Source organism: Schistocerca gregaria, chromosome 4 (assembly GCF_023897955.1).
Source record: "Schistocerca gregaria isolate iqSchGreg1 chromosome 4, iqSchGreg1.2, whole genome shotgun sequence".
Classification (NCBI taxonomy): domain Eukaryota; kingdom Metazoa; phylum Arthropoda; class Insecta; order Orthoptera; family Acrididae; genus Schistocerca; species Schistocerca gregaria.
In genome coordinates this window covers 265,692,636-265,718,771 of record NC_064923.1, presented here as the reverse complement: position 1 = coordinate 265,718,771, position 26,136 = coordinate 265,692,636, and the positions used below count along the sequence as shown (strand labels likewise).

The 26,136-nt window shown below is 37.7% G+C and overlaps 1 protein-coding gene across 1 annotated transcript in view; it reads left to right on the top strand.

Annotated features, from left to right (window-relative positions):
• LOC126365949 (ribonuclease H1-like) overlaps window positions 1–26,136 on the top strand; it is a 55,029-nt gene extending 28,893 nt beyond the window's left edge. Inside the window, exons 3-4 of the mRNA XM_050008733.1 lie at window positions 12,030–12,199; window positions 25,863–26,136. Of these exons, the coding sequence (XP_049864690.1) occupies window positions 12,030–12,199; window positions 25,863–26,012 (320 nt within the window). The 3' untranslated portion in view covers window positions 26,013–26,136. The remainder of the gene's footprint in view (window positions 1–12,029; window positions 12,200–25,862) is intronic.

The following is a 26,136-nucleotide window of genomic DNA, read 5'->3' as shown; positions in this document are numbered from 1 at the left end:
AATATTTTGCAGCAGAACATTATCTTCACAGCTGGTGAATGTGTTCTTGGATGACAATTTTCTTGTGAATCTCATATTCAGATGTACTGCTCAGTCATTATCAGTGCAACACCTACACAAAACACTTGCTTACAATAGCTGCAGAACACTTAAACGCCAAAAAATGCTATTTCACAATGAGAGCTGAAGAATGCAGGTGCACCTAATGCATGACATGACATTATACTGTTTATCCATGGCATGGCAACAGGGGTGCTTTACCAACTGAACCTTTCGCGGCACGGTAAGGAAAGCCTTCTTGCCATTGGTGTTACCTGGACAATGGCGTCATGTCCCCTCTGGTGAGCCAAACGTCAAAAGTCACAACTAATTTTAAATGCACTATAGCTCTGCAATAAAACAGGCTGTTGAAGGAATAGTACATGTGGTACTGGCATTTTATTTCAACCAGTGAAAACCTCCAAGACAGTTCCATTACACAAGAAAGGGGACAAGCATGAGGTGAACAACTACTGACCTATATCCCTCCTCTTCCAGTTGTGTCCAGTAGAAAAAACTGTACTCATTCAATCAATGTCCTTTCTTGAAAGCAGTTCCCTACTAGCGGCACAACAGTTTGTCTTTCATAAAAATAAATCCAGCAGTGAGGCTCTCGTTTCATTTACTGACAAGATAATACATAAATATGATCTGGCAAAGGAGTTTGATCTAGTGAATCACACACTGCTTCTATATAAACTGGATGCTTACAGTGCCACAGTACCTGTGGCGGACATGGAAGACTGTGAGGACAAGGCTCTAGACTCAGCACCATTAAAACTAACAGTTTTTTTACAGATGTGTTGACAGTACGTTCATCATTTGGTTTCACAGAAAAGTTGAGCTTCAAGTTTTCTTGTGACGTCTGAACTCTATCCACAACCAAATTCAGTTCACCAAGGATGCTGAGACACTTAGATTAAAAGGAAACAATTTCCTCGCACTTAAAGCTGCGAAAACCTGCCCTGGTATAGGGAGTCTATTGTTGAAGGGGAAAGGTTGGTTGGTGAGGAGGATAGGAATGTGGTGGTATAAGGATGAAGGATTGGGGCACGGTATCAATGGGGTAGGAGACAGAGGAGGGGGTGGAGTAGAGGGTAGTACTAGGTAGGCTAAAAGTTGATGGGGGTAGGGAAAGAAAGGCAAGAAAACAGGGAGGGAGAAAGGATAGGGAACCTTTATGAGGTGCAATGGATGGAGTGGACTTAGAGTTGGTAAGATGGATGACAGTCAACTGTCATTCTTGGATGTTCTGGTACAGAGAAAACAGGATGGAACACTGGGACACAGCATCTATAGGAAGAAAACCCACACAGACCAGTGCCTCCATGCTTCTGTCATCATCTGTCGCAAAGAGAAGTGCTAATGTTGGTCCACAGAGCTTGTGTGATCTCCAATGAAGAAAGTCTAAAACCAGGACTGGACCACCTCAGGGACGTGTTCCAGAAAAAATGTTTATATTGACTGCCAAATTCGACATGCCTTTAAGCAAAAGACCACACCACAGCCAACACCCAATGAAAACCAGCCAAAAAAGATAGACTACATTCCATATTTGGGTAACATATCTGAAAAAATTGGTCGAATTTTATGTAGATGTGCATACCATACACCGGCAGAGACCAAGTCCCTTTTAAGGATAGTAAAAATGACCTGGGATTCTGGAAATCTATAGTGTATTACAAACTGTGCAAGTGTGGTAATGTATATATCGAACAAAACATTTGCACAATTGGAGAAAAGTGCACAGAACAGAAATGGTACATTAACCTCCAGCAGCCTATATAATCAGCAATTGCTGAACATTGCCTAGAAACAAACCACAAAATGAAATACAAAAGTACAAAGATTCTGCTCAACACTATTGGGACTATTTATACAAGGACACTATTGAAAAACGGCTACATGACAACCTCATCAACAAAGACCATGTAGTTCAACTTAGTCAGGCATGGGCTCCAGCACTGAAAATTCTCCAAATACAGTGGAAATGGAACAGTGAGCACGGTGAAGGCAGAGCATAGACTGACGACCACAACTTGACTCCCGAGCATGAGTTACCCACACGATCATTGCTGCCACATCAAGTGATCCATTAACAGGATCAGTGGGGGTGGGAGATGACCAAAATATGTGTCACATCCATTGGTCCAGGACGTCAGTCAGCAGGAGTAACATGATGAAGACATGTTACACCATCATAAATTTGTTCTGCAATGATCAGTCAGTCCAGTTGCATGCCTGAGAGACTTTCAAGCATAGACAAGAAAATTATCGAACAGGTCAATGAGACTAAATTCTTGGGACTCTGGGTAGACAACACACTACAATGGAATATCCACAGAGATAAACTACTGTATTAACTGAGTAGCCTTTGCTATGCCTTTAGAGTTCTCTGTCAAGGGTGTGACTTGAGAACCATTACAAATGTGTACTTTCCACTAGTTAACTCAGTCATCTCATGTGGCATTCCTTTCTGGGTGTCAATACACAAGTAAATATTTATTATGCACAACAAATTGTCAAGATCATGATTCCAGTACCACTACAAATATCTACCAATCCAATCTTTAAAGAACTGGGAATACTGCCCTTCCATGCATATACATCATGAGACTTTTTCATTGATAAAAAAAAACCTCCATATCTCTACAACAAATACTGATGTGCATGATTATCATACCCGTGGTAGAGGTAACATTCATTTGATAAATCGGAGAATGAGTGAATGCCATGACAGTGTGAGGCATAAAGGCTCTACACTAAATTACCTTGCTCTGTCAAAAACAATAAAAACTTTTTCAGGAAGTGTTACCAATATAATGCCCCAGAATTGATTTTATTCTGTTTGTGTATTTATGAAGACCAACTTACGTCACATTTATCTTTAATTTTGTCGAAAATGTATTATTGGTGAATGTGTTAGTAGTTAAATAACAATTGTTCTTATGTTGATTACAAAAGTGCAGTGGTAATTAAATAGCAATTATTCTTCTGCTGAATGTACACACACACACACACACACACACACACACACACACACACACACACACACACACACACACACACATATTCTCTCTCTCTCTCTCTCTCTCTCTCTCTCTCTCTCTCTTTCTTTCCCTCTCTCTCTTTCTCTCTCTCTCTCTCTCTCTCTCTCTCTCTCTCTCTCTCTCGGCCCTGATGTTGGAAAGCTGACAAAATCTTCCTGATGATTCCTCAGAGTGATCATACAAGACTATGTTCTTAGTAGACCTGGTACATAGTCTGATGGTAGTCCAACACTATCTGAATAACAGTTAAGGAAAGCATGGAGGAAGTAAGTGAAATAAGACAAATTGAAGAAACAAGAAGAGTGTCAAGAATTAAGTGGAAAAATGCTGCTATCCCATTTAAACTAAATGTATTAAATAAAAAATAAAAAGTGACCAAACTGAAAGGCTCCTAGCTTTTTTTGTTATGTAATTGCATGACTATACTTCCATATGTTTTTCTCAACAATATTGTACATTTTAAATATAATTTGTGGCCAAACTAAGTACTTTTTCATACTGTGATCTAAAAATCAGCTTCATTGCACAAAGCAGTGCTTGTGCTAGAAGCTTCAAATTCATTGAAGAAATGCCTCAATAGTGAGGTAAATGTATTCTTGTGTTTTCAGTTTATATAATTTGTTGAAGTCTACTATTTATTAACTTGCAGCTGTTTCACTTATTAAATGTTTTTTACCTCACTGTGTATACAGGGAAACAGGGACTCTATAGAAACTTTTTACATTTTTAAGCACCTTAAAAACTTATTAATTTTTTTTCTAAGGAAAAAGTACAAATCACGATAAACATGGGTGTTCAAGGGGGGCATTTTTAGCACTCAGTACCACAGTCATAGTAACAGACGCACAAACCACACCTGAGCTACGTGTCTGCTTACATTTTGTACAGTGGGACAGACATTTGTGTAAATTCCTCTCCTGATGGCGACACAGTGATCTGCAGTGATGTTATCTTGTTGTTATTTGATCAAGTTCCACACATTGTTAGTCACTGAAGTTCTCTTCATAGGTATTTTCGATTGCCACAGAAAGAGTATAGGATAAAATAAAAATGAAGTTGAAAATTACTTCAATGCTAGAAACTTTGTTACATTGTACTGCATAATTTAACATAAATCATACCTTGACCTTGATGTTTTTACTCTATCAGGACATATTTTGTGTATTCTGTCTTAACTGTCTCGCACTTCTATTCAGTTTTAGTATATTAATGGCAGTAAAGATTTACTTAATAGTATTCGATAAGTTATTCTTTTGCATACATCTGTAGACAGGTCGTTGGTTAATGCTGTTACAAAAAATTTGAAAAGTACTTGATCGATTTACTTCAAGTTTTACACAATACTCTCATGAACATTTGGGCAGACATAGGTTGTAAATTTTTTAAATGTATATATTATATAAATATCTGTTTAATGTAGAAAGGGGAAACGTTAACAAAAATCTCGAAGTACTTGGCCAATTTTCTTCATATTTTCACGCAGTACTCTAATAAACATTCAGACGGACATGAGCTATATATGTCTTTAAACATATTCAGGGCCATTGCTACATCTACATCTGCATCTACATACATACTCTGCAAGCCACCTGACGGTGCATGGCAGAGGATACTTTCAGTACCTCTATTGGTTCTCCCTTCTATTCCAGTCTCGTATTGTTCGTGGAAAGAAAGATTATCGGTAGGCCTCCGTGTGGGCTGTAATCTCTCTGATTTTATCCTCATGGTCTCTTCGCGAGATATACGTTGGAGGGAGCAATATACTGCTTGACTCCTCGGTAAAGGTATCTTCCCGAACTTCAACAAAAGCTCGTACTGAGCTACTGAGCGTCTCTCCTGCAAAGTCTTCCACTGGAGTTTATCTATCATCTCCATAATGCTTTCGCAATTACTAAATGATCCTGTAATGAAGCGTGCTGCTCTCCATTGGATCTTCTCTATCTCTTCTACCAACCCTATCTGGTACAGATCCCACACTGCTGAGCAATATTCAAGCAGTGGGCGAACAAGTGTACTGTAACCTAGTTCCTTTGTTTTCAGATTGCATTTCCTTAGGATTCCTCCAATGAATCTCAGTCTGGCATTTGCTTTACCGACAATCAGCTTTATATGGTCATTCCATTTTAAATCACTCCTAATGCCTACTCTCAGATAATTTATGGAATTAACTGCTTCCAGTTGCTGACCTGCTATATTGTAACTAAATGATAAAGGATCTTTCTTTCTATGTAATCACAGCACATTACACTTGTCTACATTGAGATTGAATTGCCATTCCCTGCACCATGCATCAATTTGTTGCAGATCCTCCTGCATTTCAGTACAATTTTCCATTGTTACAACCTCTCGATATACTACAGCATCATCCACAAAAAGCCTCATTGAACTTCCTATGTTATCCACAAGGTCATTTATGTATATTGTGAATAGCAAAGGTCCTACAACACTCCCCTGCAGCACACCTGAAATCACTCTTACTTTGGAAGACTACTCTCCATTGAGAATGACATGCTGTATTCTTTGGAAGACTTCTCTTCATTGAGAATGACATGCTGTGTTCTGTTATCTAGGAACTCTTCAATCCAATCACACAATTGGTATGATAGTCCATATGCTCTTACTTTATTCATTAAACGACTGTGGGGAACTGTATCGAACACCTTGCGGAAGTCAAGAAACTCGGCATCTACCTGGGAACCCATGTCTATGGCCCTCTGAGTCACGTGGACGAATCGTCTATTTCGAAACCCATGCTGATTCCTACAGAATAAATTTCTAGTCTCCAGAAAAGTCATTATACTCAAACATAATATGTGTTCCAAAATTCTACAACTGATTGACGTTAGAGGTATAGGTCTATAGTTTTGCACATCTGTTCGACGTCCCTTCTTGAAAACAGGGATGACCTGTGCCCTTTTCAAATCCTTTGGAACACTACACTCTTCTAGAGACCTACAGTGCACCGCTGCAAAATGGGGGGGGAGTTCCTTTGCGTACTCTGTGTAAAATCAAACTGGCATCCCATCAGATCCAGCGGCCTTTCCTCTTTTGAGCGATTTTAATTGTTTCTCTATTCCTCTGTCGTCTATTTCAATATCTACCATTTTGTCATCTGTGCGACAATCTAGAGAGGGAACTGCAGTGCAGTCTTCCTCTGTGAAACAGCTTTGGAAAAAGACATTTTGTATTTCGGCCTTTAGTCTGTCATCCTCTGTTTCAGTACCATTTTGGTCACAGAGTGTCTGGACATTTTGTTTTGATCCACCTACTGCTTTGACATAAGACCAAAATGTCTTAGGATTTTCTGCCAAGTCAGTACACAGAACTTTACTTTTGATTTCTTGCATAGCCCTCCTCACACTACAATTCGCTTCACGTAATTTTTGTTTGTCTGCAAGGCTTTGGCTATGTTTATGTTTGCTGTGAAGTTCCCTTTGCTTCCACAGCAGTTTGCTAACTTGGTTGTTGTACCATGGTGGCTCTTTTCCACCTCTTATGATCTTGCTTGGCACATACGCATCTAATGCATACTGTATGATGGTTTTGATCCTATGTTACACATTGTTGATTGAAAGAGGTATGTTGCCCATTTTTTTGATGACTGTCTTCTCCAAAAACAATTCTGGTTGCTTTAAGAATAGAATATTTGATTAATTTCTCATTAGCAGGTTTTATGTTTTGCTGTTGAGAGAGAAATTTCATACAATGCTTCGATAGCTTTCTCATTTTCCTGCTGAAAGATACCAACAGATTTAAAGGATATCTTCTTCTAACAAAAACGTTTTTTGTTTATTTTCCAACACCATGTAAGCTGTTATTAGATGACATTCCAGATGCACAGGCTACAATGACACTGTGGTGGTTGGACATTGTCTTTTTCAATAATATTTGATGTATGCTTCATTTTACAATTTTCTTCTAGCAGAAAGTTTCACTCATTGTACAAAACCAATAAGACTACTGTTTACTTCTACAGACTACAACAGGCATAATACTGAGTTGAGAATGCACAGTGCAGACTAAAGAATATGTTGTGTCAACAATTACTCGCTGACATATGAAGCAAAATTGATGTTGTCAACTCTACATAAATGCATTCACTAACTGTTATAAGACAATAAAATTTTTGATTTGGGGAACTGCATGTTTCTGCTTTATTCTGAGCTGGCTGTGCATCACCCCCCCCCCCCCCCCCCTCACCCTCCCGGCCCTGTCCATAAATATCAGTATCCCCTCCCACGAGGTTTGCATGGCCCCCCAGGTTGGGAATCACTGTTGGAATTCATTATTTTTGTTCACAGGACTCTTAGCACTTATTTTGTAGTTGATAATTATTTGGCTCAGTATTGTATATTACAAATCTTTACCTTTTGTGTGTGTAACAATCCTCTCCAGTCACATTTGACCAGAAGTGTGGCATGCTGTATATTCCGCTTATTATGTCAACAGTATTTGTAGTTATAACTTTAGGTTTGTCAGACCTATATCTGTCACTCTGTAACTTCATTACACTGAAGTAACAACACAAAATATTAACACATGCAGAAAACTGAAATACTTAAGCATTCAGAGCCTAGGTTTTGTTTATTTGGCACAGTCCCACTTTCTTCTCTCACCCTGTTCCTTCTTGTTGACAAAAATTTTACATTTGCTGTGTGACTATCACTCTGTTCCACTCAGTTAGTAGATTTTTTGACTCATTAGTCTCTGGTTTATTTTCATGTCAAATCATTCTGTCCTATGATGCTATTAGGTCACTAAATATATTCAACTATTTGATGTCCTCTGGTTTTAATAAGATATTTATTTTTTCATGGCACACACACTTTAATTGCAGATTAATGTCAGGAATTCTTAACTTGAGGTAACTTTTTTCATTTATTTCTTAATTGACTGTTGACATTTAATATATGTTTATAGTAGAGTTGGGGAGTAATGTGTTACTTCTAACAGCATTACTAGTAACAGTTACTTTTCATTGGTAACAGTCAGTAACAGCATTATTACTTCCATAAAGGATGTAACCTTAATTTAACTAAATTGTTTTTATCAGTAATGATGTAACGAAAGTGTCATTACCTTTTTTTATAGTATGTAACATATTTCGTTACGGGAATCTCAAGACAGCATAATGCCGACCAAATTTTTTTTTTTTAATCTTTTCACGAATGAGCGCATCATACTTGTTGGAAACCTTTTGCTGCAGCTGCTGATGACACATTTTCTTCCCGCAGCCCAGCAGAACACCATACTTTATTGGCATTTTGTTTCTGTATGTTTCTCCATCTTCCTGTTTGTCACATCACTTAGTCAACGATATGGCTACAATTAATAATTATCATGTGTGCATAATATTATAAAATTCACATAGAAAAGTCTGCTGTCTGAATTATAATTTGTGGTGCCATTACTGCATTTAATTCTTATTCATTCATTCATAACATTTTTATTTGGAAATTATATATGCAACAATGAGTATACTGCAGGCAAATGACACATCACTTGTGAATAACATGCACTCTCTAATGTTAACATTCATTTCATCATGTTTTTATGTGGTTCCAACTAAAGTTCAAAACCAACTGGATGGGTCAGCCACATGCCTGTGTAGCTAGGGCTTATATGGTGGAAGCCATGCTGCTAACAAACAGCAGTTACAGACATTGCCAGAGAAGAAGAAGGAGTACTTGATTATGAGGAGGTAGATTTTTTTTCTTCTTTGAGAGACAAAATGAGTAGACCATTTGCAAAACCATCTTGTGAGCTTGAGAACTTTAAGCTGCAATTGTAATTCATGTCTGTCTGAAGGCATCTTCTTGGCTTCAATTCTATTCTTAGTGGATGAGCACGTGGAACATTTTATGTATATAGATTGAAGTGGTGAGTGAAAATAACCCAGGTCTCCTACCTATGGGGCAGGTGTATTGGCCACTAAGCCACCTTGGCACAGCGGTTCACACAACTGCACAGATTACCCTGACATGCATCTCTCCTTGATCCAAATTCTCGCTGCCACCCCAGACTACTTTAAATTCCCCCTCACACATGAACAGAATTGTCAAGGCTCTATGTTCTGTAATAGCAACTCAGCATGGAACGTAAATGGGGAATACAGCCTGAAACCCAGGTGCAAGTACTTGTATAAATGAAATAATGCAATTTCAGAGACTTTCCTGGTCTCATACAGACAGCCTGAAGCAGCAAGTGAAAATTTGTACCAAGGCTAGGAATCGAAACCGGATCTTTCCTGCTTACTTGGCAAGTGTGTTAACCACTTACACACCTCGGCACAGCAGTTCACACAACTGCATAGATTACCCTGGCAAGCCTCTCTCTTCAATCCAAATCCTCACCCCCCCCCCCCCCTCCCCACCCCAAGTCTACTTTAAATTCCCCCTTACACATGAACAGAATTGCCAGGACTCTCCATGTTTTTTGATAGCACCTCAGCTTTGAATGTGACTGGGGGATTGCCGGCTGGGGTGGCCGAGCGGTTCTAGGTGCTACAGTCTGGAACTGCGCGACCACTACGGTCGCAGGTTTGAATCCTGCCTCAGGCATGGATGTGTGTGATGTCCTGAGGTTAGTTAGGTTTAAGTAGTTCTAAGTTCTAGGGGCTTGGTGACCTCAGAAGTTAAGTCCCATAGTGCTCAGAGCCATTTGACTGGGGGATTCAGCCTGAAATCCAGGTGCAAGTACTTATACAAATGAAATAACACAATTTCATAGGCTCAGGGGCTAATGCACCTGTCTAGTATGCAGAAGACCTAGGTTTGATTCTTTGCCTGGGTATAAATGTTCACTCGCTGCTACAATCTATGTACAAGAAATCATTTCATTTCTATAAGTACCTGCACATGGGTTTCACCCTGGATCCCCCATTTACATTCAATGCCGAGGTGCTATTACAGAACATAGAGAGCCTTGGCAATTCTGCTCATCTGTAAGGGGGAATTTTAAGTAGACTGGGCAGTAGTGAGAATTTGGATCGAGAAGCGAGGCATGCCAGGGTAATCTGTCCATTTGTATAAACCACTGTGTCAAGGCGGCTTAGTAGCCAATGCACCTTCCTAGTAAGCAGGAGACCTGGGTTCAATTCTCAGTCTTGGTACAAATTTTCACTCACTGCTTCAATCTATATAATTAAATCGTATATGTATGGAACCAGTAAAGTCTCTGAAACTTGTCATTTCATGTTGAACATTTGTATACACATGGGATTCCAAAGCCAATATTAAAATTGTTATTGAATACCATTCTGTAATAGCCATATATGACATGGAGCTACTCTGAGTTTTCTTCATTGCACAGAGACTAAATTTTGTGTACACTGAGCTCGCTATGAATATACTGTCGGTTGCAGTTCTTGCTCCTGGAATCGTGGCTTTGAAGTGATTTCAACTCTTTGATGTACTGAATTACAGCCTCTTTCTTCATTTCATATTTGTGTGTTCACCTGTCACCTACCCTTGATTCAGTGGGAGTCTCAAAATACTTTTGACACAGTCTGCGTTATCTGCCTCTATCAATCTGAATAATACCCGCAAATGCTGCTCTGCAGTCCCTCACATTTTTTACTGCATTTTCTCTTCTCTTGGTAAAACAAAGTAAATATCCATTTTGTTGAAAACAAATCTATACTAACAGATCAGTGTTAAACCAATGCATTACTATCTCCGAATTAAATAATCATTAGATTGTCATCAATAAGTTCATAGGAGCCTTTACATTCTTAATCTCATCTTGCTCTCTTATTTTCTGTCCTTTTACAGTGCCCTGTAAATCTCTCTCTTTCCAGACGTCACAAGTTTGTCTCAAAAATCACAACTTCTTTTTCACTGAAACCATTCTCTGGATTAATTTTATCTCCTTCCTCAACACTGTAGTTATGCAGACTTGATGCACCATATCCAGTCTCATATATTTTTGTAAAATTCACAAAAACTGAAGGAGGAACACCCATTTTGACATCAGCACACACAACCTAAAAAGTCAGAATTCCTTCATAATTAATGGGAAAAATCGTGCAGCTCATTTGTCAAGGAAAGCAGTATGGCCAAATTAACTCTGAAAGTAAATACAATCTTCATAACTACGTGCAACAATATACCATTTTTTCATGCTCTTTGTAATCCTTATGGAGCTTGAAATAACAGCTCTTGCATCCGCAACTGTAATGATGGACATCATGTTTCAATGGTTTTAGCATGTATTGCAAAAGTAAACATGACATCATACACTTAGCAGGTCTTGCATCCTCATCCAACTCACATTAACAATTTTTGCAACAGTCTACAAATTTCTGCTCTAATTTCAAAGGTGTTATAGCTGGTTTCAGAAATGAAAGTGTTATTCTTCTTGCAGCTAATGGTAAATTGAAGACCACTATCTCATTTTTTCAATTTTTTGACAGTTATTGTGTTTTGCAACACTCAAATACACTAGCCTCATGTCTCAACAGAATCTTTAACAATTTTTACCAAACTCTTCAACAGATGTACAGGTGATCAATGTTTTTTCCTGTAATCAAGACACTCATAACTGAATATAATACAGGCAAATTCAGTAGTACATCTGTAGAGTGAGTTTTCAGTATAGGAGGTATAGTGATGAGTGCAATGAGGGGCAAATTGGGAGATGAAACATTCGAAATACAACTTCTGTTGAAAACGAACAAGCAGTTTGACTGAAATGCATTGAGATAAAAAAGGCTGTAGACTAGACAAAATGTTTAATTATTGATTGACATTTATGGAGGTTTCCTTTCTATGTGAACAGGGTTAATCATTTGTTTACAGACGAGCTACAATTACCTGATATAGTTACGTTTGATGTGTAGTAACTATAACTATAACTAACATAAATTACTTTTCCTGGAAAGTAACAATAACTACAACTTAGTTACTTCCAAAAAGTAACTTTCCCATCTCTGATTTACAGGTATAAAAAAGCTATGCATAAAAACAGATTCTGAATTTTTGGTAAAGAGTGCATCTCACTGGAGCAAGGCTGGCTGTACTTTAGAGGCAGGTGGTAGCTGGGCCCAGAATCAAGAAGATTACAAAGTACTATATGATGCAATAACGGACAGTGGAATGGAAATCAGATGGGTAAATAGAATCTGCCTTATGTCTTATTGTAGCTATAGTTTCTAAGGTAGCTGTACTTTCTAAGGCATTGTAAGAGATGCAATTGGAAATTAAATAGTCAATGATTATGCAGGGATAAGTATTGAAATTTCTGTCTTACTTTCCTCTTCTCTCTTACCCAAACATAAATTCAGGTTCTAAAAGCTTGTGAGTCATCCACCTTTAGTAAATAAAAAGATATGTTTTGTATGATTAAACTTTCAGGTAGAAGATTAGGAATGGAGTGTTACAAAATAACAAATCAATTTTTACCAATGGGAAAGAAACCTTTGCAATTTTCTCCAGCACTTCAAATATATTCCCAGATACACTTAATTTGAACATTATAAATGTAAAGTGTTACCTAGCAAACTGTGTTACATGATATATATTTGAACCCTTAATAAGTTGTTCATCTGACCATTACAGTCAAATGGCAGCAATAAAGAATACCCATCAATCAGTTTTAGCTAAGAAAAGAAAAGTATAATTGCACAAAATTATAAACAATGATTCAGTCAGGCTATTCAGAGAGAAATTAATGAATGGACATTAGGAAGTAGGCTACCAAGGGTGCACAGTAGATGGGTAACTGATTATTTTCTAAAAATATTATTAGATCCCACTGAATTCCAGTTTTCTGTCACAAAACATGAACAATTACAGTGAAAACCAAGGTGAAGGGTGGCTAACATCTGGGCTCAAAGTATCATATGCTAAGAAGAGATTGTTTAATTTAACATTGATGAAATAAAAGGTATAAGACTAAATTCAGAGTGGAGAAACACTAACTATAGTGTTCTGCCAGTATTGGACCTTGGCTCACTACTGTTCTTGATCTGCATAAATGATTTACCTGGGAGGTCTCTTCAAAAGTGTTTACTGGTGACATTCACATGAGACACAGTAAATATTATGATTGAACAGGAATAATAATAATAATAATAATAATATAATAGATATAGAAGAAAAATTTCAGCTGACACATATAGAATACAAAGACACAAATACACACATTAGACCATTCTTGCATGGACCCTCAAATAACCCACAAGTCAAAACAACAATAACAACTATCAACACAGTCATACACAACAAAATAAATGAAAATACAACTATGGAAGAGTTACAACTACTGGTTTATATAGGAGCACTCACTACACTAAATATACACACTAGGCAGAGATCAGAAACAACCAACACACAGAAGAAACCCACAAAACCAGCATGGCAACATAGGCTACAGATCAGAATAGAAAAACCGAGAAAAGACATCAGACAGCTAACACAATTTATAAGAAATGAAATATCAGACAAAAAACGAAAAAGGTTAGGTAAAATCTCACAACAAGAAGCGACAGAGCAATTAGATGAAAGGAAGCAGAAATTACAAGCGTTTGCCAAACGACTTGAAAGATACAAAAAAAAGTGAAAATATAAGGAAACAAAACCAAAAATTTAACACAGACCAAAAGAAATTTTATCAGACAATAGATAACACACAAATTAAAATAGACAATCCACCAAACATAACAGACACGGAACACTTCTGGAGCAACATATGGTCAAACCAGGTACAACATAACAGACATGCACAGTGGATACAAGCAGAAACAGGCACATACAAGATGTTACCACAAATGCCTGAAGTGGTAACCTTGCAACATGAAGTCACCCGAGAAATTAATTCTATGCACAATTGGAAAGCCCCTGGAAAAGATAAAATAGCAAATTTCTGGCTAAAGAAGTTCACTTCAACACATTTACATCTAACTAAATTATTTAACAGTTACATTGCAGACCCATACACAGTCCCTGATACACTTACACAAGGAATAACTTATATGAAACCTAAAGATCAAGCAGACACAGCAAACCCAGCAAAATATTGACCCATAACATGCCTACCAACAGTATACAAAATATTAACTTCAGTCGTTACACAGAAATTAATGACACATACAACACAGAACAAAATTATAAATGAAGAACAAAAAGGCTGCTGCAAAGGAGCACGAGGATGTAAAGAGTAACTGATAATAGATGCAGAGGTGACATATCAAGCTAAAACTAAACAAAGGTCACTACACTACGCATACATTGATTACCAAAAAGCTTTTGATAGTGTACCCCACTCATAGTTACTACAGATATTGGAAATATACAAAGTAGATCCTAAATTGATACAGTTCCTAAAAATAGTAATGAAAAATTGGAAAACCACACTTAATATCCAAACAAATTCAAATAATATCACATCACAGCCAATACAGATTAAGCGTGGAATATACCAAGGAGACTCATTAAGTCCTTTCTGGTTCTGCCTTGCTCTGACCCCACTATCCAACATGCTAAATAATACAAATTATGGATATAATATTACTGGAACATACCAACACAAAATCACACCTTTGCTATACATGTATGATCTAAAACTACTGGCAGCAACAAATCAACAACTCAACCAATTACTAAAGATAACAGAAGTATTCAGCAATGATATAAATATGGCTTTTGGAACAGACAAATGTAAGAAAAATAGCATAGTCAAGGGAAAACACACTAAACAAGAAGATTACTTATTGGATAGCCACAGCGACTGCATAGAAGCAATGGAAAAAACAGATGCCTATAAATATCTAGGATACAGGCAAAAAATAGGGATAGATAATACAAGTATTAAAGAAGAACTAAAAGAAAAATATAGACGAAGACTAACAAAAATACTGAAAACAGAATTGACAGCAAGAAACAAGACAAAAGCTATAAATACTTATGCTATACCAAGATTGACCTATTCATTTGGAGTAGTGAAAAAGGGAGGAGGAAGGGGATTTATTGACATAAAAAACCTTCATTATGGACAGGTAGAAAATTTAAGAAAATTCTTTATAGAACGAGCAGAAACTAGCAAAATACACAAAGCAGTCAGTCATTTAAGTACATCAGCTACACCATTGCAATTTCATAACCACTTCTACAACCCTTTAGATCACATAACATCAAAAGATACAAAGAAAGTAAATTGAAAAAAGAAAGCACTACATGGCAAGCACCCGTATCATCTAACACAGCCACACATCGATCAAGATGCATCCAACAGATGGCTACGAAAAGGCAATATATACAGTAAGACGGAAGGATTCATGATTGCAATACAGGATCAAACAATAAAGACCAGATATTACAGTAAGCATATTATTAAAAATCCCAATACCACAACAGATAAATGCAGACTTTGCAAACAACAAATAGGAACAGCAGATCACATCACAAGCTGATGTACAATACTAGCAAATACAGAATACACCAGAAAACATGACAATGTAGCAAAAATAATACATCAACAACTTGCCACACAACATAAACTAATAAAACAACACGTTCCCACATACAAGTATGCATCACAAAATGTACTGGAGAACGACAAATACAAATTATACTGGAACAGAACCATTATAACAGATAAAACAACACCACATAACAAACCTGACATCATACTCACCAAAAAAAGAAGAAATTAACACAACTAATCGAAACCTCCATACCCAATACAACAAATATACAGAAGACAGCAGGAGAAAAAACTGAAAAATATATCCAACTGGCTGAGGAAGTCAAGGACATGTGGCATCAGTATAAAGTTGACATTATACCAAGTATACTATCAACTACAGGAGTCATACCACACAATATCCACCAGTACATCAACGCAATATAGCTACATCCAAACTTGTATATACAACTACAGAAATCTGTAATTATTGATACATGTTCAATTACCCGAAAGGTCCTAAACACAATGTAACATATACCCTACAGTTAAAAGGAAGTCATGCTTGATCAAGATCCGCGTCACTTTCCATTTTTGACCAGACATAACGTCTGAGAAAGGAAAGAAATAATAATACTTACTGTCACTGGGCCATTGCAGCAACAGACATCACATACATAGTGCAACACAATTAATAAGGTTAGTTATTAATGTTATAATATATTAAAATTAATAAATTCCTTTATACCGTAGAGTAGGTGGGAAACTAATCAGTTTGTTTGGATGATTGTTCAGTAGAGCTAGTACAGTTTGTGAAAGCTCATTAAATAATATATACTACATGAATTCATAACAGTTAACTGATTTTGACAGTCTGTGAGATGGAGTACAAATGCAAATATTGCATTTAAGGTGTAACAATGTATATTTTCTCCACATTTTGCACATGCAACTTCTTCTTTGTATAAATTAAAACTTCTGCAGTATTTACATGTCATGCACTCAACTAGACATTCCCCACAAAATTTTGTAGATATTACGAAAAATAAAAAAAGAGAACATTATAATATATATTTCACATATGAAATTCATAAATTATCCAAACGAATAAATTTCTATAGACCAGTGTTTCTTAACCACCATGTTGTGGCACATTGGTATGTCATGAATATTTGTCAGATGAGCTGTGAGATTTTTTAATGTAGTTTAGTCTAATATCTAGAATAATAATAATAATAATAATAATAATCTAACATGTAGAACATAAATTTTTTTTGCTAAGTCATTTTTGGAGTAATAAATTTGTAAAATTGTATCTCATAGTCGTTCCATGACAAAAAAATGTACGCACTACGTGTGTTTGCTTTCTCGTATCTATGGAAAGGATCACATGTAGAAGTGTTGCAAAGTTTCAAAATACTTTGCTGCCCCAAAGGAAAGAAAAAAGTTGAGAAAAGTGCCTGTAGTCATCATACCATTAATTATTTTACTTGTTGGCCCCAAGACAATTTATCATCTAAATTTTACCTCCAAAAACTTTAATTGGATCATCTGAGGGAAGATTGTCTTTTAGAGTAACAACCATGTGCTGAGTTTAGTTCTCATTCAACAGGAAACCATTTGCTCAAAACCAGTAGGATGCTTGAGTAATTGCTTTTTCAACACAAGTTTTAAAGCGATGTCAGATAAGAAAAATAGTATCATCTCCATATAGTACTGTACTTGATGAAGTAAATAATGGTAGGTCATTAATCTTAATTAGGAACACAAAAGGGCCATCATATATCTCTGTGTAACTTCTACATTAACTTATTCTCTATTGGACACTTTCTTGCCAACACAGACAACTTTCTTACAGTTCTGTAGATAGGATTTTAATAGCTTAAGGCTGTTATCTCTTATGCTATAGAAATCTATTTTTTCTAGAAATGTTGTTCATTGCACACAGTCTGAAGGTCATGCTTTGACTGCAAAAGGTCACTTGAGCAAATCCCTTAGCCTCAAACACCAGAAGGAGATATTTTCTACAGATCCTATGACATTGACTGTTGACAGGGTTTTCATAATACTAAAATTATTCCTAGATTTTTCAAATTAAACAGATAAATGGTTGATAAATTATACATTCCAACACTGTAAAAAAATCTGTGGCTATGGAAATTGGTCTGAAACCTGTTATACTGGAACTACCCCAGACTGATTATGTTCATAAGGAAACTATTCCTCACCTGTAAACTTGTTCACACAGTAAGCCAATGGCCCACAGTACAGCCTATACTTCCTTTCTACTACTTTCAATAAATAGCATATAAATCTCCACTGTGAACATAACACTTTGTATAGTGGCATCCACAGTCAAAAAATTCCATGTCGTGGTCCTTCTTATTCAACATACATCTACATTGTATGATGATTTCATCTGTTTTTCTTAGGATAAAACCAGTATTTTTTGATGATCTATAAATCTCTCTCTCTGTCTCACCCAACCCCAATGTCAGGTTCCTTGAATCTCATTAAGAGGAAAGAGAAAAAATTACTACGCCCTCACAGAATCCAATTCACTCAAGATTTATTGGTCCAACAATGCATGTGGAGTACATAAAATATTTACATTTGCAGATCAACAGCACACGCTGTTCTGAGGTACCAGGTGCAACCCATGCTAAACATATATATTAGCCTGTGGTGTAGACTCCATATGTGGCAATGCAGGTGCTGACTCTGGCATCCAGTCAATCGTACAGACGGCAAATACTGTCCTGGGATACATTATGCCACACCTGCTCGACTAGCTCATGTCATTAAGAAAGAGTTGCTGGTTGACGGAACATTCGTGTCCCATCATAGCCCACACATTCTCAATTGGAGACAAGTCTGGAGATTTTGCTCACTAGGGAAGCTACTGCATGTCTACCAGAGCACATTGAGTTCATGGGCAGTGTGTGGGTTAGCATTACTCAGTTGGAACAACACCTCACTTTCCTGTTACAAGATATGCAAAAGAATGTGACTAACAACATTCTGCATGTACCGAGCACTGGTTAGTATCTTCTCCAGAAACAACAAGGATACACAAAAATTGTAGCTTATTGCACCCCAGATCATAAGGCATGGAGTGGGGCAAGTGTGTCTTGGATGAATGCATTCTGTGAGACAGTGCTCACTAGGTCTACATTGTACAGGCAAACAACAATCACTTTCATGTGGCCAGAATCTGCTTTTATTGCTGAAGGCATGGCATGGCATTCCATCTCCCAAATGATCCTCTGATCGCATCAGTTGAAGCCGTGCACATTGATACTGTGGCATGAGTGGAACACAGGTTAGCTGTGCGAGTGCTAGTTCCCACTGCCAATAACCAGTTCACAACAGCTCGTGTTGGCATGTCTGGGCTCACAAGTCCTCTTACCTGTGCCGTGGTGCATCTACATCTAGATCTACATCTGTACTCTGCAAACCACTGTCAGGTACATGGTAGAGGGTACATCCCAGTTATTAGAATTTCTTCCCATTCCATTCCTCTATGGAGCACAGGGAGAATAATTGTTTGAATGCCTCTGTGCTTGCAGTTACTATTCTAATTATATCCTCAAGATCCATATGTGAACAATACATAGGGAGATCGTAGCATATTCCTAGAGTCATCATTTACAGCTGGTTCTTGAAATTTTGTTGATAGACTCACTAGGGATAATTTATGTCTATCTTCAAGATCTTACAGTCCAGTTCCTTCAGTATCTCTGTGACACACTCCCATGGACCACACGAAACTGTGACCATTTGTGCTGCCCTGCTCTGTATATGTTCAATATCCACTGTTCGTCCTATTTAGTCTGGGTCCCACACACTTGAGCAATATTCTAAAGCCAGTTGCATGAGTGATTTGTAAGCAATCTCCTTTGTAGAATGATTGCATGTCCCCAGTATTCAAGCAAAAAACCAAAGTATACCACCTTCTGTACCCATCACTAAGCCTTAATGATCATTCCATTTCATATACCTACAAAGTGTTACACCTATGTATTTGTATGAGTTCGCTAACTCCAATAGCGACTCCTTGACAGTCATTGGATACTAAGTTTCTTCATTTTGTGAGGTGCAAAATTTTACATTTCTGAGCACTTAAAGCAAGTTGCCAATCTTTGCACCACATTGAAATCCTATCAAGATTTCCTCATAGATATGAATATAATAGAGGGAAACATTCCACGTGGGAAAAATATATCTAAAAACAAAGATGATGTGACGTACCAATGGAAAGTGCTGGCAGGTTGATAGACACACAAACATACACACAAAATTCAAGCTTTCGCAACCAATGGTTGCTTTGTCAGGAAAGAGGGAAGGAGATGGAAAGACGAAAGGATGTGGGTTTTAAGGGAAAGGGTAAGGAGTCATTCGAATCCCGGGAGCGGAAAGACTTACCTTAGGGGGAAAAAAGGACAGGTATATAATCGCGCGCGCGCGCGCGCACACACACACACACACACACACACACACACACACACACACATATCCATCCACACATACACAGACACAAGCAGACATTTGTAAAGGCAAAGAGTTTGGGCAGAGATGTCAGTCGAGGTGGAAGTACAGAGGCAAAGATGTTATTGAATGACAGGTGAGGTATGAGCAGCGGCCACTTGAAATTAGTGGAGGTTGAGGCCTGGCGGGTAACGAGAAGAGAGGATATACTGAAGGGCAAGTTCCCATCTCTGGAGTTCTGACAGGTTGGTGTTAGTGGGAAGTATCCAGATAACCCGGACGGTGTAACAGTGTGCCAAGATGTGCTGGCCGTGCACCCAGGCATGCTTAGCCACAGGGTGATCCTCATTACCAACAAACACTGTCTGCCTGTGTCCATTCATGCGAATGGACCGTTTGTTGCTGGCCATTCCCACATAGAAAGCTTCACAGTGTAGGCAGGTCAGTTGGTAAATCATGTGGGTGTTTTCATACGTGGCTCTGCCTTTGATCGTGGACACCTTCCGGGTTACAGGACTGAGTAGGTGGTGGTGGGAGGGTACATGGAACAAGTTTTACACTGGGGGTGGTTACAAGGGTAGGAGCCAGAGGGTAGGGAAGGTGGTTTGGGGATTTCATTGGGATGAACTAAGAGGTTACGAAGGTTAGGTGGATGGCGGAAAGACAACTCTTGGTGGAGTGGGGAGGATTTCATGCAGGATGGATCTCATTTCAGGGCAGGATTTGAGGAAGTCGTATCCCTGCTGGAGAGCCACATTCAGAGTCTGATCCAGTCCCGGAAAGTATCCTGTTACAAGTTGGGCACTTTTGGGGTTCTTCTGTGGGAGGTTCTGGGTTTGAGGGGATGAGGAAGTGGCTCTGGTTATTTGCTTCTCTACCAGGTCAGGAGGGTAGTTGCAAGATGCGAAAGCTGTTTTCAGGTTGTTGGTGTAATGGTTCAGGAATTCTGGACTGGAGCAGATTCGTTTGCCACTAAGACCTAGGCTGTAGGGAAGGGACTGTTTGATGTGGAATGGGTGGCAGCTGTCATAATGGAGGTACTGTTGCTTGTTGGTGGGTTTGATGTGGATGGATGTGTGAAGCTGGCCATTGGACAGATGGAGGTCAATGTCGAGGAAAGTGGCATGGGATTTGGAGTAGGACCAGGTGAATCTGATGGAACCAAAGGAGTTGAGGTTGGAGAGGAAATTCTGGAGTTCTTCTTCACTGTGAGTCCAGATCATGAAGATGTCTTCAATAAATCTGTACCAAACTTTGGGTTGGCAGGCCTGGGTGACCAACAAGGCTTCCTCTAAGCAACCCACGAATAGGTTGGCATACGAGGGGGCCATCCTGGTACCCATGGCTGTTCGCTTTAATTGTTGGTATGTCTGGCCTTCGAAAGTGAAGAAGTTGTGGGTCAGGATGAAGCTGGCTAAGATAATGATGAAAGAAGTTTTAGGTAGGGTGGCAGGTGATCGGCATGAAAGGAAGTGCTCCATTGCAGCGTGGCCCTGGACATGCGGAATATTTGTGTATAAGGAAGTGGCATCAATGGTTACAAGGATGGTTTCCGGGGGTAACAGATTGCGTAAGGATTCAAGGCGTTCGAGAAAGTTGTTGGTGTCTTTGATGAAGGATGGGAGACTGCATGTAATGGGTTGATATATAGATAACTGCATCATCTGCAGAAAGTGTGATGTTACTATTCATATTGTCTGCAAGTTCATTAATATACAACATGAACAGCAAAGGTTCCACCACACTTCCCTCTGGTACACCTGAAATTACTTATACATTTGAAGATGACTCTCCATCCAAGATGATGTGATGCATCCTCTCTTCCAAAAAGTCTTCAATCCCATCACAAATTTCACTTGACATGCTGTATGATCATGCTTTGGTAATAAGAACGGGTGTGGTACTGGTCAAATGCTTTTCAGACATTAAGAAGTATGGCATCTACCTCACTGTCTTGATCTAAAGCTTTCAGTATGTCACATAAGAAATGTGCGAGTTGGGTTTCACATGTTCCATGTTTTTGGAATCCAAGCTGGTTGGCATTGAGACCATTTTGTTCAAGAAACCTCATTAAGTTTGAGCTCAGAATACATTCTAAGATTCTACAACAAATTGATGTCACAGATACTGAATGGTAGTTTTGTGGATTGCTTCTTCTACTGATCTTGTAGATGGGTATGACCTGCACTTTTTTCAAGAACTGAGCACAGTTTTTTGTTTGAGGGATCAGTGATAGATTATAGATAGAAGTGGTGCTAACTCAGCTGCAAATTCAGTATAGTCTCTGACAGGGATTCCACTGGACCCTAGTGCTTTGTTCAATTTCAGCAATATCAGCTGTTTCTTAACGCAACTGAAGCTAATACTTATTTCATTCCACTTTTCAATGATACGAGATTTAAATTGGGGCAATTTGTCTAAGGTTCTCCTTTGTTAAGAAACATTTGAAAACAGAGTGAAGCATTTCAGGTTTTGTTTTTCCACCTCCAATTTCAGATCCTGTCTTATTTGCTAGGAAATGGACACTAACATTGGTAACATGAATGTTTATGAAAAGGATTTCTTTGGGTTCTATGAAAGATCATTTAACAACATTCTGCTACAGGAGCCATTTGAAGGCATCACACATCACTCTCTTGACAGCCAAACATGTTTCATGCAGCATCTCTCTATAAATAGGCTTACGCTTTGTTTTACACCTATTATGCAGTAGTCTCTGTTTCTTTTGAAATTTCTTTACAGTGACTGTATACCATTGAGGCTCCCTCCAATTATGAACTGGTCTACTGGGTACATATCACCCAGTGCATTGTCAAGTATTCCTTTAAACTTGAGCCATAGTTCCTCTATATGCTCCTACCCTGTACTGAAAGTTTCAAGTTCCTCATTGAGATATGACGCAATTGATTTTTTATCTAGTTTACTGAATATCTTTCTGCTTGTTTTAGTTGTCCTTTATACTTTGGTAATCATTGTTGCCACAACTGCGTCATGGTCACTGATAACAGTTCAATGAGGGCATCTGCGGACAGGTCAGGTCTATTTGTTGCCATTAGACCCAATATATTTCCATCATGGGAGGGGTTCAAAACTATCTATTCCAGGTAGTTTTCAGAGAAAATATTTTGTAATGTTTGACAGTACATCTTATCACACATGCCACTAACAAAATTTTAATTTTCCTACTTAATTGTTCGATGATGACTGTTTCTACCAGTGGTTACAGTATGATTGGAGATATTATGTACAAGTGAACTGAGGTCTTGTCTCATATTTTCAATTACACCAGGAGATGAGTCTGGTGGGCAATAGATGGATCATTTTATGCACACCCTTGATACTGAGCCTTGCTCTAACAATCTCACATGCAGCTTCAATTTCTATCTCAAATGATTCCAGTTTCTTGTCTACTGTGACTAATACACCACCACATTTCCGATTTGCCTATCCTTTCAATATACACTCAAATTTTCCCCAAAAATCTCACTGCTGTCAATTTAAGGTATTATGTGAGCTTCACAGCTTTTTATGAGTGCCTAAGCTTCTAGCATTTTGCTGTGAATGCTTTGGCAGTTTACCACAAGGATTTTAATACTCTGTCACCTGCATCCCATCTTCCCATATAAAGGACGGAAATCAGGTCCATCACCTTGCACACACTGCCACCCCTTTACAATATCACCCTGTAATCTCTCTCTCCCACAATTTGTCATTATTGTCACTACTATTTTCGGTGCTGAAGCCTTTTTCCCCCAAAAAATACAAGAGGAGTAAGAGTTACAATAAACATTTTACTTTTCTTCTTTTCTCATAGTTGGCTCTGGTTCTTCGTGTCTACAGGCTGATTCTTGATGCTGAAATTTTTGGCATTTTAGGTTCTCATAGTTAAACCAACTTAAATTTTGTTTTCACTGTAGGTTATTCTCTCATATTTTTTTCTATATCATACTTGTCTTTTGCATTTTCACATTAACACAGCTGAAATTACATTGTTCATCCAAAATACAAAAACATATCCAATCACAACTGAGGCATGCCCACTACTACTTCACTCTGCAGTAATAACAATATTCCAAAGGGTTTACAAATTTTCTTGACAAATGAATTTCTATTAATTTATATAACTATTTTTAAATGAATCCAGAAATAACATAATAAATTGTACCAAATTCCATAATGAATAATATAAATTTTAAATGTGCCAGATATCTCATAATTTCAATTGTTTCTAAAAAAAATAACTTTAATTGTACGTTCAAAGCTAGTACATATTGATTGTAACAAAGAGAATAAAGTAATTTCTTTTTATAGATTTTAAACATGCACATATTCATTGTCTATCAAAGCAAAGTTTATAGTAGGTTTCGTTGAGTAGATGAAGGTAAATGTATCCCTTCGAACAGTCACAAACTGTACAATGACCTATTTCACCATTTAGTTTGTAAACTTCAATTTCATTCTCAACATTGTTTTCATCTGTCGGTGGATAAGGAGATACATAATTGTTGACAATTTGTTCTACGAAACTGTCTGTCCTAATTTATGATGTTACCTGGAGTAGACAAAAGCTCAGGAAACAACAGGACATAATCGTCATTGTTGTCATCATTATCATCATCATTGTCATCATCACCAGCTTAAACATCTGACTCTTCTGAATTATCTCACAGTGGAAATAAAAGAAATTCAGTATTACACCATCTCTCAGCATAAAAACTTAAATTACAGTTAATAATTGTAAACCACATACTGTGCAATTGTTAGCACAAAAAGTTCCAGCAGAAGGCTGTAATTGCCTGAGATAGTGGTCCTGCAGTATTTTTGTATAGTGACAATGTAGCAACATGGAATAGTTGCTGGGATACGGGTCTTACTAATTGTGATTACACTTGATGAAATCTGTGTAAGTAATAAGTAACAGCCTTCACAGATAGGAAGAATCATGCAAAACATGTCTGAAAACAGATCTCCTGCACCACATCTACATAATGTTATTAATTTTCTGACTAGATTGAGAATCTGTGGTCTAAGAACTAGTTGCAGATGATGTGTATCAACTCATTACCCAATATCACCCTGGACTATGAAACACAATCAAATTGTGAATAGTTACCTTCACTCCTTCCATTAAATGGCAGAAAAAAACTAATATAAATATTTAGTAGATATGTTTATCATTGAATTCTCTGCAAAAGAAATGTGTTATACCTCAGAAAAAATTAAAATGCACTTACATACTTACACGCCAATGACAGGAAACAATGACTTGCTCAAAATAGATTATGCAAATGTTCTCATATTTGATTAACAGAATTCATTACAAAATCAGATATCATGCACATTAATTGTAGTGTGATAAATGTCCTCTATTTTTACTTTCTGTTATTTCTACTACACTTTATGTTTGGTGTAATACAAATAATGAATTAATGATGTTAACCACTCAACATTTAGGTAGGCAGTGGAATGGCACATAAAACAAATTTTAACATTGCAGGTAAGTTTTACAACTTGATTCCTTCTACATGTTGCGATGGTATGGTGCACAATACTGACAGTGCAAGTTTTTGAGTAAGAATGTATTGATTGAGGTATCCACCTAGCAAATTGCATCTATTGTTACTGGTTCCTTTGCAATAGCTGTGCTTACTTGTTTGTCCCCATATTATATATTATCCCCAAAAATATACAAAAGAAGCTCAATTTTCTGTTGAGTTTTATTTATCTTAATTGGTTGACTGGAGAGAGTTCCATTACCAACATCCTGAAACTATAGATGGCACTTGACTCGCAAGTACTGAGTTCTGTGTAGGACAAGCAATTGGAATGCTTAATTGGAATATTTTGTTTGAGGAGGTTCACTATAATGTTCTTTGCTTACAGCATTATGTTCCTGGACACAGTGGTATTGAAGGCAACCAGAAGGCAGATGCACTCGCAAGATTGGGAGCCCAGATGAGTGCAAACGATGCTGGTGATGCTACACTCTCTGAGAATTTGAAATCCAAAGAGAATTACAGTAGATATTACTGATGCTTACCTTCTTACAGTTGCTTTATTCTGAAAGTAAGTTTTGCAGCATGAATCTAAATTAAAGACTTGAATAATATCATTTCCTGTATTTGTCGAACAAATAAATCACTTTAAAAACTACAAA